General features: G+C 46.1%; 5 protein-coding genes across 6 annotated transcripts; 2 read left to right on the forward strand and 3 right to left on the reverse strand.

The window, feature by feature from the left end:
• Window positions 1-48: 48 nt before the first annotated feature.
• On the forward strand, window positions 49-4199 carry LOC135592503 (protein transport protein Sec61 subunit beta-like). Of its 2 annotated transcripts, XR_010479105.1 has the most exons (3): window positions 49-199; window positions 1498-1733; window positions 3884-4199. XR_010479105.1 is itself a non-coding variant. In XM_065081993.1 (2 exons), exons 1-2 carry the CDS (start codon window positions 647-649, stop codon window positions 1757-1759), a joined length of 318 nt encoding a protein of 105 aa, XP_064938065.1. In that variant the 5' UTR covers window positions 215-646; the 3' UTR covers window positions 1760-2056. The 2 variants fall into 2 exon arrangements, 1 of the variants encoding a protein (XP_064938065.1); XM_065081993.1 differs by lacking the exons at window positions 49-199; window positions 3884-4199 and adding an exon at window positions 215-702 and having other exon boundaries at window positions 1498-2056.
• On the reverse strand, window positions 2231-5323 carry LOC135592502 (uncharacterized). Its single transcript, XM_065081992.1, has 4 exons — window positions 5083-5323; window positions 3721-4158; window positions 3048-3392; window positions 2231-2625 (listed from the first exon to the last, which is right to left on the reverse strand). Exons 1-4 carry the CDS (start codon window positions 5260-5262, stop codon window positions 2350-2352), a joined length of 1239 nt encoding a protein of 412 aa, XP_064938064.1. The 5' UTR covers window positions 5263-5323; the 3' UTR covers window positions 2231-2349.
• Window positions 5324-6067: 744 nt separating this feature from the next.
• LOC103996965 (cationic peroxidase 1) lies at window positions 6068-8490 on the reverse strand. The gene is made up of 3 exons (XM_009418042.3): window positions 7219-8490; window positions 6939-7133; window positions 6068-6868 (listed from the first exon to the last, which is right to left on the reverse strand). Exons 1-3 carry the CDS (start codon window positions 7417-7419, stop codon window positions 6302-6304), a joined length of 963 nt encoding a protein of 320 aa, XP_009416317.2. The 5' UTR covers window positions 7420-8490; the 3' UTR covers window positions 6068-6301.
• Window positions 8491-9872: 1382 nt separating this feature from the next.
• LOC135592504 (CBL-interacting serine/threonine-protein kinase 14-like) lies at window positions 9873-11386 on the forward strand. The gene has a single exon (XM_065081994.1). It carries the CDS (start codon window positions 9961-9963, stop codon window positions 11266-11268), a length of 1308 nt encoding a protein of 435 aa, XP_064938066.1. The 5' UTR covers window positions 9873-9960; the 3' UTR covers window positions 11269-11386.
• Window positions 11387-13118: 1732 nt separating this feature from the next.
• On the reverse strand, window positions 13119-14353 carry LOC103997268 (expansin-A2-like). Its single transcript, XM_009418437.3, has 3 exons — window positions 14077-14353; window positions 13698-14010; window positions 13119-13625 (listed from the first exon to the last, which is right to left on the reverse strand). Exons 1-3 carry the CDS (start codon window positions 14222-14224, stop codon window positions 13322-13324), a joined length of 765 nt encoding a protein of 254 aa, XP_009416712.3. The 5' UTR covers window positions 14225-14353; the 3' UTR covers window positions 13119-13321.
• Window positions 14354-14789: the final 436 nt, after the last annotated feature.

Here is a 14789-nt window from a genome sequence, read left to right on the forward strand (position 1 = left end):
AATAAACTGATCACGCCAAGTCGATTTTGGATCAATTCGATTGGGCCACACACAAACTGGGCTCTTAGTAGCGTGGCCCGTTTCCGGCGCTCGACGGGCTCGTCGACACAAGCGCGCATCAAATTCCTCCGATCGGCTACCCCCTCGGGCGATATCCGTCTTGGAACGCCTAGCTTGTGCTTCCCTCGAGCCCACTAAGGTGCGAATTTTACCTCATCCTCATGCATTCCTTCTCGATCTTCTTCGCCGCCCCCGCTTGATTTGGATCTTTTTTCTAAACACATGGGAAATTCGACCTAGAATCCTCGATTCCACCATATGTTTGATTGGTTATTGTTTTCTGATATTGTCAATATGATTTATATTAGTGTGAACTTTAAGGAGAAGGGGATCTGCGAATTGGTCGCTGAGATCCCTAAGTTGAGGTTTCATGTGCTAGTTGTTTTCGTGTTCGCCGAGATCCGGCGCCTACTTTTATAGGAAAAATGTGATACGAGGAAAACGTATAGTCAATTGACGTTGTACGATTTGGAGTTGACAATCGCATGATCTACTGATGTTATGTTGGCGATTTTGTTGGTTCTACTAAAATAACCGAGTTAAGGAAAAGAAGAATTGGTTTAGCATCTCCTATGAGAGTATCAAAATGATCTTACATCTCCTATACAACCTGCTTGCAGATGGCAGACATCTTCTCGATAGGTAAAATTTCATTTCTGAGATGTTTTTTTTGCTGAAAATGGCATTAAGAACTGAGAAATGCAATTACCAATACACTTGATAATAATAAGAAATTTGTGGTCCATTGAGTGACTGATGTGCGGATTTTTAGATGTTTAACCTACTTGGTTGTCCTCTGAGACAATACGGAGTAGCAACATACACTTTATGTGATCATGCTCGATTTCCATTTAGAACGTAGTGTATCATGGCCTCCGTTTTTGGAGTGTATCTCTCATTGTATTCTTAGAGGAGTTTCCCACTATATACACATGATTCAGCTTATTTCTAACATTACAATCTGCAGCAAATTTGTGCTGTCATTCCCGTGCCTCTTCAAAATCCAGTTGCTTGGTCTTGTTTGTTGTCGTCTTTAATTTGAAGTGCTTGACGGTTTTGAAAGTAGCTAGCCAAGATTTGCATGTATGAAGTAATAGAATATATGTTTTTTCTAACCAACAAGAGTTATAACAAAGGTTTTCGGCGCTCTTTGGTCTCTGCGAAACCGTCTTCTTGTCCCCCTACAATTTTCTGCTTTAGTGCTCGTGCAGCATCATTTTAACTGATTTAGTATTGCTATAAATGTTCAAACTGATCATCCTTGAGTCAAGGTCTTTTAGCATAGAGTCCTCATGTTATTGCCACTCAAGTTCTGAACAGATAATTAAAGCATCACTGAGTCTGGTCATGAGCAATCCAATTTAATGAATGCACCAACAATCGTATGCACATGCAAAAGACATGATACAAAATTCCTTTTGTTTTGTTTGGGTTCAGTGAACAGTCAGTCGATATGGTTGCTGGCGGTGCGCCACCCAGAGGAAGTGCAGCAGCAGCTGCTAACATGCGCAGGCGGAGGGCAGTAGGTGGTGGTGCGGCAGCAGCGGGTGGAGGTGCCAGTACCATGCTCCAGTTCTACACTGATGTTGCCACAGGGGCCAAGATGTCTCCCAATACTGTTCTCTTCATGAGTATCGGATTTAGTGCTGTGGTTGCTCTTCTGCATGTCGTTGGTAAGCTCTATTTTGTTCCTCGCTAGAGCTTCAGGCGTGCAGCGACTCTAATCTCAGTAAAAGTGTACTTTTTCCAAGCAAGCACCTTGTGAATGTACCCCTGTTAGATCATTTATCAGATGTAGACATGATTCATTTTAGCAGTTTAGTTTAGGATTAGCAGCTATTAGCATTATGAGAATTCTAGAATGTATGTAGTTCTACATGTATGTTAGTTTTAAGAGAGATCCAACCTGCAGCTCAGTGTTTAATTTGTAACAGATAAAATGATTGAACTGCATTATGCCTGAATTAAAATGCATATTTGATCGCATTGGGTTCAACATTCTGTCATGAGATCAATCAGAATAACACATTTTAATTAGGAAACGACTGATCGATGAGTCGTTTGTCTTCGTACAAAAAACTTATACAGAAATGGCATTGCTCAGAGGCTTTATCACATGTTTTGTTACGTCAATTCTTTATAGAAAACCAAAGATCACATATGCTTGGAGTAGCATGAAGCAGCAAACTGGTTGTGTCATCTGGGCAAAAGCTTATATTACAGATCAACTACAGGACTCAGGAAAAGAGTGTCCACATGGACAACCAAAATACATGAAAACTAACTATGCTAGTATTGCCGGAAAGTAAGATTAAGGCGGCCAGGCAGCATGCCAGTTTCTTCAATGAGCCATTTCGGCGCTGTCATTGGGATGATCGACGAAACCCCATGAAATATATGCCTAGATTTTCCACCGAATATTAGTACATCACCAGACTCAAGTTCAACTTCCTGAGCTTTGTTAATATCTCGTTGATCTCCATATAAAAATTTAGCCGTGTCTCCCAGTGAAAAAGAGACCACCGGTAATCCTCTTCGGAGACTCTCTTCGCGCTCATCTCTGTCCTGCACGTTAAAAGAACATCAGCATCTTCTGAATCGATTACTAAAACATTCATGCAAAAACATTACGATTTTGTCTATATGGTGGAAACATGTGCCTGCAGTTCTTTCATAGTGTCTATGATTAGAAACATAGTTTCAATCCGGTGCCTCCATCACATTCTTGGATAAAAACAGATAGTCCATAATGCTCTGGCAAATGTTTAGATGAAAACAAATAATCCAAGTATTAACCAGTTTAAGGGAAGTCCCAGCTAAATTCCGATGAACCTCAGAAAGCTACACTCAAAAGTTAAAAACCATTTTATACAAACAATAAAAACTTAGGTGCCATATTGTGGTTTGGAAGTAATCCACAAGATGGCACGGAAATACAGCATTAGAAAAAAAATCAGTGTTTTGCAAATAGAAATGTAGGATAATACCTGATGCAGACCAAGACGACCATTGTTATCGTAGAAATTCACAATGCAGAGATCTGGTGATATCTTTGGAACTTCAGATGCAGCATTAACACCATGAGATTGTGCATTCAAAAAGTCATGAGATGACTGAATGGCTCTGTCAACCATTTCTATGAAGTCCTCTGGAATTTTGGGTGGTTCTGCACCATCTATTGATCGCTTGCTATCATACAATCTTGACTGTGGATCCCAGTTCATCCCCAAACACATCATTCGCAGATGCAGTTTGGCACCATCTCGATAACCAGGTCTGTAAAATCCACCCAAACCGACACCAAGGTCTCGACATTTTTTAACAATTTTTACCTGAAGCAAAAAAAGAGAGAACATGAACTTAATTGAGAAACCAAAGCACTCGAGCACCTACACATTATAATTGCTCCAGCTATCTTTCTGTATGATTAATTAAAAAACAAAATAAGAAGTGCATTTTCAGTTACAAATTTGATGTGTGTTATTTCCTATCTCCTAACTGCAAAATATAAAGAGAAAATTCCTTAATAACCAAGTCTGAAGTAGTTTACATGGAGAAAATTATTTTTGAGTAGTGTCACTGAATTAAAAGTAGAATATGAACAACAGACTGAACGTAGATCAATGTCAAAATATATATTCGAGTAAAGAAAACACAAGCCTGATCATCGTGATCAAGGTAATTTTTCAACAGAATCATCCCCGGCCTCAGATGTATATGCTGAGGAACAATTTTGGCTCGTTCAGCTTCTATTCTTTTTTCCCGATTTATTGCCTGAAGAGATCTCTTTAGTATCACATGACCCACATCTTTGGCCTTGCAGATATCAAAATGCTGCATCTCAGCATCACTTTGTGGACTTCTCCTAATGTTGCTGCCAATGCTCTCTGGAGATGCTCGACTGCGTTGAGCTATGACAGTATGTGGGGATTTAGCGTAGCGGAAGACGTTAGGAGACTCGTATGTTGATTCGTCAGCACTCTCTGGAGAAGCTTGACTATGTTGAGACATGACAGTATTTGGGTATTTAGCATTGCGGAAGACATTAGGGGACTTGTATACTCCATCACCCTGATACATTGATTTGCCAGCAGAAACCTACAAATCCAATCCAAAACAACAGTAAGCATTACCTCCAACTCAAATTTGCTTCATGATTATTTGTATGTCAAAAAGGATAAGGCACTCAGCCAAATTTCATAAGCAAAGAATTTAAGCAACTTAAAACAACACAAATGTAAAACAATCCTGCAGCTTGCAAATCAGCAAAAACAATTTGTGAACCAAAGGATATTTAAGCACACATGAAATGATGAACCAAAGTATGTTTAGTTCTATAGAGTCTATCAAATAGCATGCATCTTTTGTGATATATACCATTCACATCGGTCGTTGCAGTGCCTTGCAGTGTTGCTCTGTTACGACATGAGCAACCAAAATAGGAAAAGCAATACAAGTGTACATCCGGCTGCCCTAATAACAATACTTGCACTTTTCATCTCAAGAACACATAGGGTTGCTTCCATTCCTTCAAGCACAATCATCATGTAGGATTGAGTTCTGGTCCTATGATAGTACTAATGATTCTTTGCATCAATCAAAGAAGTAAAGTGTGTAGCATTATTATTACAATACGATCAGGCGCTCACAAAACGAAGTCCACTACATATTGAATCCCCGAAATCCTATGTGCTGCATTGTGTTGATGAAGGCATGCGTATCTGACCAATGATTTATAGTAGGGTGAATCAACATCGACGAGTTACAATTAGACATTGGGTTCTTCGAAACGTCGACTTCGAGGACGAAGACGGCGGCGATCATCAAAGGGATCGGTCGACACAAAAAAGGAAACGAGTGTCTATTCAAGAACCAACAAAACCCAATCAAACATATATCATCTCGACAGCAAAAGGAATCGACCAAAAGTTCGTGAAAGGGACGAAGAAAACCTAATCAAACCTGTATCATCTCATCGGTCCGTATTATCGACACAGGGATCGGTTCAAGAAGGGAACTCACGGGTTTGCGGGGATGAGGAGAAGCTCGGTTTCCGGAGAAACCCCCAGGCGTTCCCTGGCCGGACATCTTCGTCGTCTTATTGTCGCCGGAAGAGGAGAAGAAGGGGATACGCCGGCGGAGCACGGAGAACCGGGAGGAGCGCGAAGCGACGGAAGAGGTGATGAGCCAAGATCGGAGCATGGGAACATAAATCGAGAGACAGGGAATGGGGGTTCGCACGCCTACTTCGAAGTACAGATGGAGGCAGTTGGCTCTTTGGGACTCGGAGTCGAGCGCTTGATGGGTGACTTCCTCGCTGGGCCGGCAACTTCTAATGGGCTTTGCGGTTGCTTCATTTTGGGCCTCATCAAGCGTTGGGCCGTATTATGTTTCGAGATCCTAATTACAAAATTAGATCCTATTATTATTATTTTGAAGCATCACTATGAAATATTTAAAGTTTGTAAAATTATTTTTATTATTTTAAATAATTTTAATTACAATACGAGGAAAATATTTCTGTGATTTCCAACTTTTTTTCCTTTTTTTCTCAAAAGTGCATTTATTTTTTGTTTTCTCAAATGGCATCTCATTTTTCGAACAAAATATTCCTCACAACCCTAATGATACCTTTTGTCATCAGTTTTGGACTTTTTTATTTGATTCATTTACATTATCTTTCAATACCGTTATATTATTTTGATTGATGAATTAAAAGCACTATTAGTGTTTTTAAAACACCGAAGAACTATTAAAAATATGATAAATGACATCACATTGTGCATTTTTTTATCGTCCTTGCTCATAAATTATTAGGATGCCAAATTTTTAGACTCGAAGTTGATTTGATTGGGGTTATGAATTCATTTGTCTCATTTATGATATTTTAAATTATAATTTAAGATATTTTTTATTATAGTTTAATATGTTAAAATATTATTTTTGATGTAATTTGAATAAGAGACACTATTTAAAAAATAACAAAAATATAAAACAACTTTTCAAAGATAAAGAAAAAAGAGAAATATTTTTCAGTAAATCACCCAAAATATTTCATAATAATATGATGAGGCGGAGTTCAACAACAAACACTTTTTGCTCTTTTTCTTGACGAACATATCATTGGCACGATTCAACATTGCGTGCCAACATAAAAAGCGAACACCACACTCGTGCTATCGGCACGAACAAGCAGACACACGAACGCCGTGGGCGTAAGACTTCTCAAGGACTCAGCCGGTCATGCATTCGCCACCCGACAGTTCTCGCGAATCTCCCCATCGCTCCCCGTCAAAGGGCTTATGCTCCCCATCTTGATCATCGCCGCGCCGAAGTCAGCCATGAACTCGCCGGGGTTCTCGCTGTAGTGCTGCACCAGGGCGTCCGTGTCGTCGCTCCCGTCGCCCCCAAACAGCTGCTGGTCCGAATGCAGCAGCCCCTTGTTCTGCAGCAGACCTCGGTAGTAACCGGCGTCGAAGACCGCCGGGGACGTTTCGTCCAGCGGCGACAGCTCGTCGTCTCCGCCGGTCCGCGGGCATCGCGCCTGGAGGGCGGTCGCGAAGTCGCTGTCGATGGTGGAGGTCTCGTTGTAGAGCCGATCCCGGAACAGGGCGCACCGAGCGAACCCGAGGGTGTGAGCTCCGGAGAGGGCGACGAGGTCCTCGACGGCCAGGCCGTGGGACTGGAACTTCGCCAAGAGGTCTGGCAAGCCGGAGAACGGCGTGGGGATGTCGGCGTTTGCGTCGTCCTTGCTCGCCGTCGTCGCGTCTCTTCGGCCAAGTAGCACCTCGTACGAGCTTCCACCTAACTGTAACGTAACATGTCATGAACAACGAGTACATACCATGCTATGCCATGAAAGGACTGCTACAACTCACCGCTACGATCGAGTCCCTCGCGGCGACGGCCAAGATATCAGCACAAGAGACTACGTTTCCGAAGCATGCCGCGTTCACGACAGCTTTGATGTCGTCTATTACTTCGAACCCTCTCAGGGAATTGTTATTCGGTCCCGCCGTCTTCTCTCCGACGAAGGTGGCGGAATCATCCAGCAACACCGAGCCATCGCAACCCTGTCACCATCGTCATCCCCATCAGGTAATAACTTCTTCTTCTTCTTCTTCTTAATACAATATCAGAAGGAAGATGTGGTCTTACGTTTACGAAGCAGTCATGGAAGTGCAATCGGACGAGGTACGCACCCAAGCGTGGCTGGAGGGCGACGGCCGCCTCCACCACTGCTCGGATGGTGGGCAGTGCATGCGGGCACACTGCATCGTAGAAATCGGGGGTGAGCTGCCCCTGAGCCGGGAGCATGACGACGAAGAAGATGGTGAAGAACATTTGAGCAGTGGCCATGGAGTGAGCGACGCTTCAAATCGAGCACCTCCGACAAGCAAATGGTGCTCGCGTGCATATGTAGTCTGCGTGCCACCAACATCACGTTGTTTATGAACCTGCCATGTACACAAAAATCGAGGTTTCTTCTGGGATTAGTCACTCCCTGGAAACTTAGAGAAGGCTCGAAATCCAAAGGCGTATCGCATCTATGCATCCAAATGAAGGATAGGTTCTGAGAGAAACAGATCTGTTGACGACTATGAAGACATAACCCAACGACCGGAAATGACAAAACGTGGAGACTGCTCCCTTTGGACGAGAGGAATTGCTACAAAACCTGGTTAGGTGTATGAAGTAATATTATGATGATTTAGTAGGTTCAAAATGATATATTAATGCTAATAATGACCGAATCACTTGATGACACGTTTATGTTCTGCAATCTACTCTTCGTTAGCCAAATGCAACAAGCAATTAATGTTTTAGGTCATGTATATTATACATTTATTGAATGCGTTTAATAAAATATCAAGATCAGGTGAAATGTGGGAGATGAGGCCCAATGGTACGTTCATTATACGGGCCTGATAGGTCGGCCCGGCCCAATAGGTTCAACCATGTGGTTGGCCATCCATGGCGTCAAAACCAGGTGCTCCCCCAGAAACCACAGGCGATCTCCAAGTTGGCACCCTCCCGGCATGGAGCGGAGCCGCTGACGACATGATTGCACGGTGTGCATGTGCGGCCACCGACGCAGCAGTTAATAGGGAGTTCAGACGCCTTTACCGGAGCCGAGGAAGTCGACCGGCAAATAGCCGGCATGCGATCGCATGGAGGACGAACGGATGCTAACCGAACTCTTCTCCTTCAACCTTTTGCCGTCTCGTATCTGGGTGGAATATTCCACCAAGTCCGAGCACTCGATGCGACCGTGGAGGATCGGTCGCAATGTGGACCAGACTCGTCGTAGCTTTTGCCACCGTAGATTCGTCCTACAAATTCCGTTGGTCGGTCGACTGTGGGTGGCGGCACGACCCGTGCGGACAGCGACAACGCACGTGAGGAACAGCCAAGGGGAGGAGCAATCGGCCGGGCATCTTCTTCACCGCGCATGTATCCACCTACCAGAGAGAGAGAGGGGGGGGTAAGGTGGGGGAGGTTCATGGGCTGGCATCTTTACTGATAGAGACGAATGCGTATCAACCACGGCGACGTCCGTGGCCGCGTACCATAGGTGCAGCTTCAAGGAAGGAGGAAACTGGCTTTGGAGGAGCACATCGTTTTCATGCCATCCTCTCTCTTCTCCTTGCTTCTTCGAGGAAGTGATTGGGTGATCAGAATCTGTAGTTCCCAACGACTGTTCTACATTTATATATTTGGTACGAATACGACATGACAGTACAAAATGATTCCTTCTTTCTCTGACGACCTCAACCTGATAAATTACTTCTAATCGTACCTTCCCGAAAACTGAGACAGCCGCCCATGACGAACCTACGCAGAACGCTCCACCCACCGTCGGTATCACTCACTGCCGATAGGCCACAGGGAATGGTCCACCCGCCATCGGTACCGCTGCCGACAGGCCAAACCCTAAGCGGATCATGCATGAAGCGTGTCCATGACCGGTCGATGGCTGCTTCGATAGCCTCTCCGCAAGAGGTGTCGACTTCGGATGACGACCTTCGTGTCTACCTGGCGGCATGGAGGAGCACACCTTCTTTCCCATGGTCGTGTGACACATGTTACATGTTAGATGTTGGACTGACAGCAACGAAGGAGCTCGAAGCAAAACCAAGTTCGTTCTCTCATGCCAACCACTGGAATGTTCGATCTTCCACTTTAAACAGTATTAATTATAAAGTGTTCTCTATAATTAAATTATTTTTAATATTTATATTTTAAAAAAATATAAATCGATAACATAAAAATATATATATTTTAAAAAATATATAAAAATAAGATAATAAAATTAATTAATTATAATTAATTATTTTAAATATGATCAATAAATAGATTGTATATAATATGATAAGGGAGGATCCAATCCGTATCTTAGTGTAGCTCAGAAGGATAACTATGATGGTTGGAGCAAACAACCTGACCTCATATAAAGTAATTATTATTATTATGATAGTAAATCTAAGCGTAATAATCTCAAGAAGCCCAGCGAAAACAAAGCTCGAGGAAAGAAGGAAACTCCAATAATAACTCTGAGTTGTATCAAATTCTATTTGGGTTTTTGAGCCGTCCATTCCAACCTGCTACATAGGAATTCAATGGTTATTACCTCATATCATAAGACAATTTGCACTGCGAATTGCCGTCTACGGTCATTGAATTCTTTGGAGGCCGCTCAAAGTCAACTATTCCCTCACGGCAGATCCAAAGTTCTAATATAAGAGTCCTGTCACGGTGACGTCATAAGCCACTTGGCCAGGCAAATATTTTGTGTATATATCATCGAATGGACGCCCGAGAGCACCTCGCTTCCCCCTTCCCTTCCTCAGCTTCTCTGTTCGAGGAAAGGAAGACGAGAAGGCGAGGCAGCCGAGGAGCATGACCGAGTCCGGGGGCGGTGCGCCGCCGTCGCCGGCGAAGGTCATCTTCGGCAAGTACGAGATGGGCCGCCTGCTCGGCCGCGGCGCCTCCGCCAAGGTGTACCACGCCCGCCACTGCCCCTCCGGCCAAGGCGTCGCCGTCAAGGTCTTCCCCAACCCCCGTCGTCCTGCTGGTTGCTCTGCCGACGGCGACTCCTTTATCCGCGAGATCTCCGCCCTCCGCCGGCTCCGACATCCCCACATCATCCGCCTCCACGAGGTGCTGGCCTCCCGCTCCAAGGTGTACCTCGTCCTCGAGCTCGCCAAGGGCGGCGAGCTGTTCTCCCGCGTCGAGGACCGCGGTCACCTCCCGGAGGACCTCTGCCGCCGTCTGTTCCGCCAGCTCGTCTCCGCCGTCGCCTACTCCCACTCCCGCGGCGTCTTCCACCGGGACCTCAAGCCGGAGAACCTCCTCCTGGACGAGGCCGGCGACCTCAAGGTCTCGGACTTCGGGCTCGCCTCCCTCCGCTCCTCCTCCTCCTCCGAAGGCGATGACGGTGACCTCCTGCTGCACACCCAATGCGGGACGCCAGCGTACGTGGCGCCGGAGGTCCTCACGAGGAAGATGACGGGGGGGTACGACGGGGCGAAGGCGGACATGTGGTCGTGCGGGGTGATCCTCTTCGTGCTCAACGCCGGCTACCTCCCCTTCAACGACCCCAACCTCATGTCCCTCTACCGAAAGATCTACCGCGGCCACCACCGCTGCCCCCGCTGGACTTCGCCCAATCTCCGGCGCCTCATCGCCCGCCTCCTCGACCCCAACCCCGCCACCCGCATCTCCATCGACGGCATCCTGCGCGACCCCTGGTTCGCCAGGGACTTCGACGCGGACCAATGGACGGCGCTGATGCAGCCCCGCGGAGATGCCACCGATCCCTCGGGCAAGCCCCACCATCGCAGGGAGCTCAACGCCTTCGACCTCATCTCCTTCTCCCCGGGGCTCGACCTCTCGGGCCTCTTCGAGGAGGCGACCTCGGACCGGGAGCGGTTCGCGTTGACCGAGCCGGTCGACACAATCGTGGACCGGCTCGAGCGGGTGGGGAGAGGGGAGGGGTTGGCGGTGAGGAGGGAGGGCGAGAAGGGGTTTAGCGCGGTCGTTGAGGGGCAAAATGGGGAATTCCTTCTGAGGGTAGAGGTATACCGGTTGACCGGCAGCGTTGCGGTGGTGGCGGTCGAGAGGAGCGGTGGCGCTGGCGAAAGCCTGTGGACTGAGAAGTTGGGGCCCGCGTTGAGGGGCGCGGTGACCGGTGAGCGGTTAACTTAGCTTTAGAAACCCACTGTTTTATAAGTATGTGACTATTGTTTTTTTTTCTTTTTTCGGAATTAATGCTAAAGAAAATTGACGTCATCAGAAACAAATAAATCGATCACGATTCATATTCTTCTTCGGAAAGCTGGAAAAACAGAACACAGTCTACGAGTATCGTATGACACACCGAAAGCACGAATCATTTGATTCCCTTACAGGAACTGTTCGACGCTTTCGATCTATCTGTGTGGGTACGTACAGCACTCGAAGCTCAACACACACACGGCGCGACGGAGTCTTCCATGGAAGAAGTCTGCACCGTCGAAGTCTCCAACGCAACTTACGACTGTGACTTCCGTAGCAATCGATGAAGGAAGGGCAAGAGGTTGTCCACACGAGTTGGAACTCAAAAGCACAGTAATATATTAATAATATTCTCTTATTAAGTGGCACTTTCCGGAAGAACAAGACGTGCAGAAGATACAAGCAAGTCCGATGGCAGAAGCAACCACAGACTTGCACTCTTCCACTGACACAACACCGGCAAACGTTGGGAGCTGCGCTGAGGTCCGTCCAACAGGATGGTGATTTTGAGAGGAAGAAGCCGGTCGATTAAAGCCCTCCACCGATATGATTGATTTGACAGCTAGCTAATAAGCAACATCTGCAAGGGGGCTGGAAGCTCGCGGAAGAGGGGTACGTCAGAGATGAAAAGAGGAAAGTGCAGATCGAATCTATTCACCCATCGAAACAAATGATTCAATCATAAACAATGATTGAATGAGGAGTTCGAAAGAATAATTTCTCATCTGATAATTTTTACACAAAAATCGAGGAGTTATAATCATTATTACGTAAAATAATTCTTTCAAATGAATGAGCATAATTAATAAAAAGATTATGATAGTATGGGTTTCTCATCTCGAGAACCCGATAAATGAGAACAGAGAAAATTACAAAATTATATTTGAATATGTGTTTTGAGGTATTTGAGTGATGGCAACATATTCTATATTCATGGGACATAAATTCTTGGAAATTATTATAAATTATTTAAATATTATATTTTTTTGGTTTTTCTTTTGTTTATAATCTATTGCTGCTGATAATAGGACGGTAAAAGGATAAGAAGAAAAGAGAATTTTTCATTATTACAAATTGATATCATTTTGACTTTCAAATGTGATGAGTATATCTACATATCAGATAACTTTCTAATAAGCATCTAAAAATATACACTATATATTTGATGTCATTAATTGATCTCAATTTCTGGTATTAGAGTATTTCATAAAATAATATCATACTTATGATTTTTATACTTATAATTGGTGTTAGAGTCATGTTTTGAAATCAAATACGTTAAATTGTAAAAATATTTTAGATATATTTTATATTTAAATATGTTTATTAGCATCATTCATTTATGAAAAAAATATTATTTGGTTTAGATTTACGATACTTAAATAATCAATTTATAATATCGATTTATTTTTCTATCTAATCCATTATGTCGTCTATTTATGGACGATAAGAGGTTTATCATGCTTGATTAATAAAATGCTATTGACAATTTACGGTAACGATAGTATTATTGAGGGTAGCGACCTTCGGTGATCGCTAGCCTAATCACTAGCGGTGGCTGCATACACAATTAAGCACCACGGGGATTAGCAGGCTTGCGACGGTTGTTGCTGCCTGCGATGGCTAAGGCGATCACAACAGCTTCGTTGCCTGCGGCGGCTACAGTGACTACAGCAGTGTGCAGCATCAACTTGACGTCGAAGGATACCAGTGGCCCGGGCGCAAGCATGGGCACAGCAGCGCTCCCGACGACCCTAAATTCTTCTTAGTATTGCTAGATGTTTCTTAGCTTCTAAAGAACTACTGGTTCTTCATTCATCTTAATATTAAAGATAAAACCTTGTTCTACTACATGCAGAGTTTTATGTGTTTAGGCCTTAGCGGGTGCTAATTACGCTACCACGGCATTGCATGAGGCCAAAGACACCGGTTTCATGATGCCTTCTTCGACTTCCCTGACGTCGCCGAGCGTTGAGACTTCCCATCAGAACTGCCCTCCCTCGAAGGTCTGCCCGAACTGCCACCCTGCGGGCGCCACGTCGATGCTGCTGACGGTCCTGCCGTCGCTGGTGGTGACCTGAAAGGAGAGGCTCTGCCCGTCGAGGTAGCCGTTACTCTTCCAGTTCTGGCCCCAGTTGCCCGACATGGCCTGCCACCCGGTGTTCGACACCTTGATCGACACAGCGTGCACGTCCCCGGCGCCGCCCACGTTGGTGATCAGCACCAGGTTGAAGTAGGAGTGCCCGTCGATGGTGAACCGCATCCCTCCCTTCTTCACGCAAGCCACCCTGCAGGAGGATTACGTTATGCACGGCTCAGCATCACCACAGTGGACTCGGCCGCCTTGTGTCACTGCTCACCTGCGGAAGGAGACGGGGACAATGCCGGCACGGTACCGCGCGATCCGCAGGAAGGCGGGCTGGGCGAGGTCGAAGTGCGGCAGGGGAGGGTTGCACCAGCCGCCGTTGTCGTTGGCGAGGGCGTAGTTGGGAGGGCAGAAGTTGGTGGCGGTCACGACGATGGAACCGGGGAGGCACCAGCGGGGGTCGTCGGCGCACCGCAGCTCGTAGCAGGCGCCGCAAATGAGGCCGTCGTTAAAGAGCGCGGTGCTGAGCGCCGCCGTGCTCGTCCCGTAGCCCTGGCTGTAGAGGTTGCCGTACCCGCAAGCCCCGCCTGCAAACACGTACGTTCATATGTCAGTATCGGTCATTTGCGTCGTTTATGGGGGGCCAAACTCACCCATGGTGCCGGAGGCGTCGCCGCCACCGTAGAAAGTGGCGTGGGCGTTCTCCCATGCAGAGTCTGCGAAGGCCGTGGACGCGAAGACGCTAAGGGAGAAGAAGCAGAGGACGAGAGCACTGTAGAGATAGAACTTTGGGTTTGCCATCCGGTGGTATATAAGATGATTGAGAGAAGAGAAGAGGTTAGGGGGCCGTTGATCCGGGGAGATGAACGGAGCTATTTATAGTGAACACATTGCCTTCGAACCAAGTGCACCAGTCAACCCAAATCATGAGCACATGGTATCGGAGAAGCACGAGCTACCCGGCCTGGTTGAGCACCCTCTCTCTCTCTCTCTTCCTCTCTCTCTCTCTCAACTCTGAGCTCATGCATGCATGAATGCACGGTGGATTGACACGCCAGGGCGGCGAAGGCTTGGGGTTCACATGAACCATCAATCCGTTCGGTTGGCAGCCGACGTGGTTAGTTGGAGGCAGTAAATTGCTCGTGTGGTCGACGCCGCGACGTGGATCACGCCTGCCTTCCTCACCTTTTGACTACGATGAGCGAGTCTTATCTTCTACTCTCTTTCTCCAACCATACCATTGGGCTCATGATTCGACTCATGATGCCCAGCCATCATTGGTCGTTTGACGTTGCAGTCAATAATTCATAGATCCAAAATAACAATTAAACCACATGATATGCTGCAGACACTCTCGACGAGCCCA

The sequence above is a fragment of the Musa acuminata genome, chromosome BXJ1-9 (genome assembly GCF_036884655.1).
Source record: "Musa acuminata AAA Group cultivar baxijiao chromosome BXJ1-9, Cavendish_Baxijiao_AAA, whole genome shotgun sequence".
Lineage (NCBI taxonomy): Eukaryota > Viridiplantae > Streptophyta > Magnoliopsida > Zingiberales > Musaceae > Musa > Musa acuminata.

Excerpts from the sequence above, each read along its gene's own strand:
- LOC135592503 (XM_065081993.1), top strand. The coding sequence starts at position 647 with ATGATCTTACATCTCCTATACAACCTGCTTGCAGATGGCAGACATCTT. Across the intron at positions 703-1,497 it reads GGCAGACATCTTCTCGATAG|TGAACAGTCAGTCGATATGG; the intron begins GTAAAATTTCAT and ends GTTTGGGTTCAG.
- LOC135592502 (XM_065081992.1), bottom strand. The coding sequence starts at position 5,262 with ATGCTCCGATCTTGGCTCATCACCTCTTCCGTCGCTTCGCGCTCCTCC. Across the intron at positions 4,159-5,082 it reads CTCCTCATCCCCGCAAACCC|GTTTCTGCTGGCAAATCAAT; the intron begins GTGAGTTCCCTT and ends TTGGATTTGTAG. Across the intron at positions 2,626-3,047 it reads GTCGTCTTGGTCTGCATCAG|GACAGAGATGAGCGCGAAGA; the intron begins GTATTATCCTAC and ends TTTAACGTGCAG.
- LOC103996965 (XM_009418042.3), bottom strand. The coding sequence starts at position 7,419 with ATGGCCACTGCTCAAATGTTCTTCACCATCTTCTTCGTCGTCATGCTC. Across the intron at positions 7,134-7,218 it reads TCCATGACTGCTTCGTAAAC|GGTTGCGATGGCTCGGTGTT; the intron begins GTAAGACCACAT and ends CGATGGTGACAG. Across the intron at positions 6,869-6,938 it reads CGAGGGACTCGATCGTAGCG|TTAGGTGGAAGCTCGTACGA; the intron begins GTGAGTTGTAGC and ends GTTACGTTACAG.
- LOC135592504 (XM_065081994.1), top strand. The coding sequence starts at position 9,961 with ATGACCGAGTCCGGGGGCGGTGCGCCGCCGTCGCCGGCGAAGGTCATC.
- LOC103997268 (XM_009418437.3), bottom strand. The coding sequence starts at position 14,224 with ATGGCAAACCCAAAGTTCTATCTCTACAGTGCTCTCGTCCTCTGCTTC. Across the intron at positions 14,011-14,076 it reads CGACGCCTCCGGCACCATGG|GCGGGGCTTGCGGGTACGGC; the intron begins GTGAGTTTGGCC and ends ACGTGTTTGCAG. Across the intron at positions 13,626-13,697 it reads GTCCCCGTCTCCTTCCGCAG|GGTGGCTTGCGTGAAGAAGG; the intron begins GTGAGCAGTGAC and ends ATCCTCCTGCAG.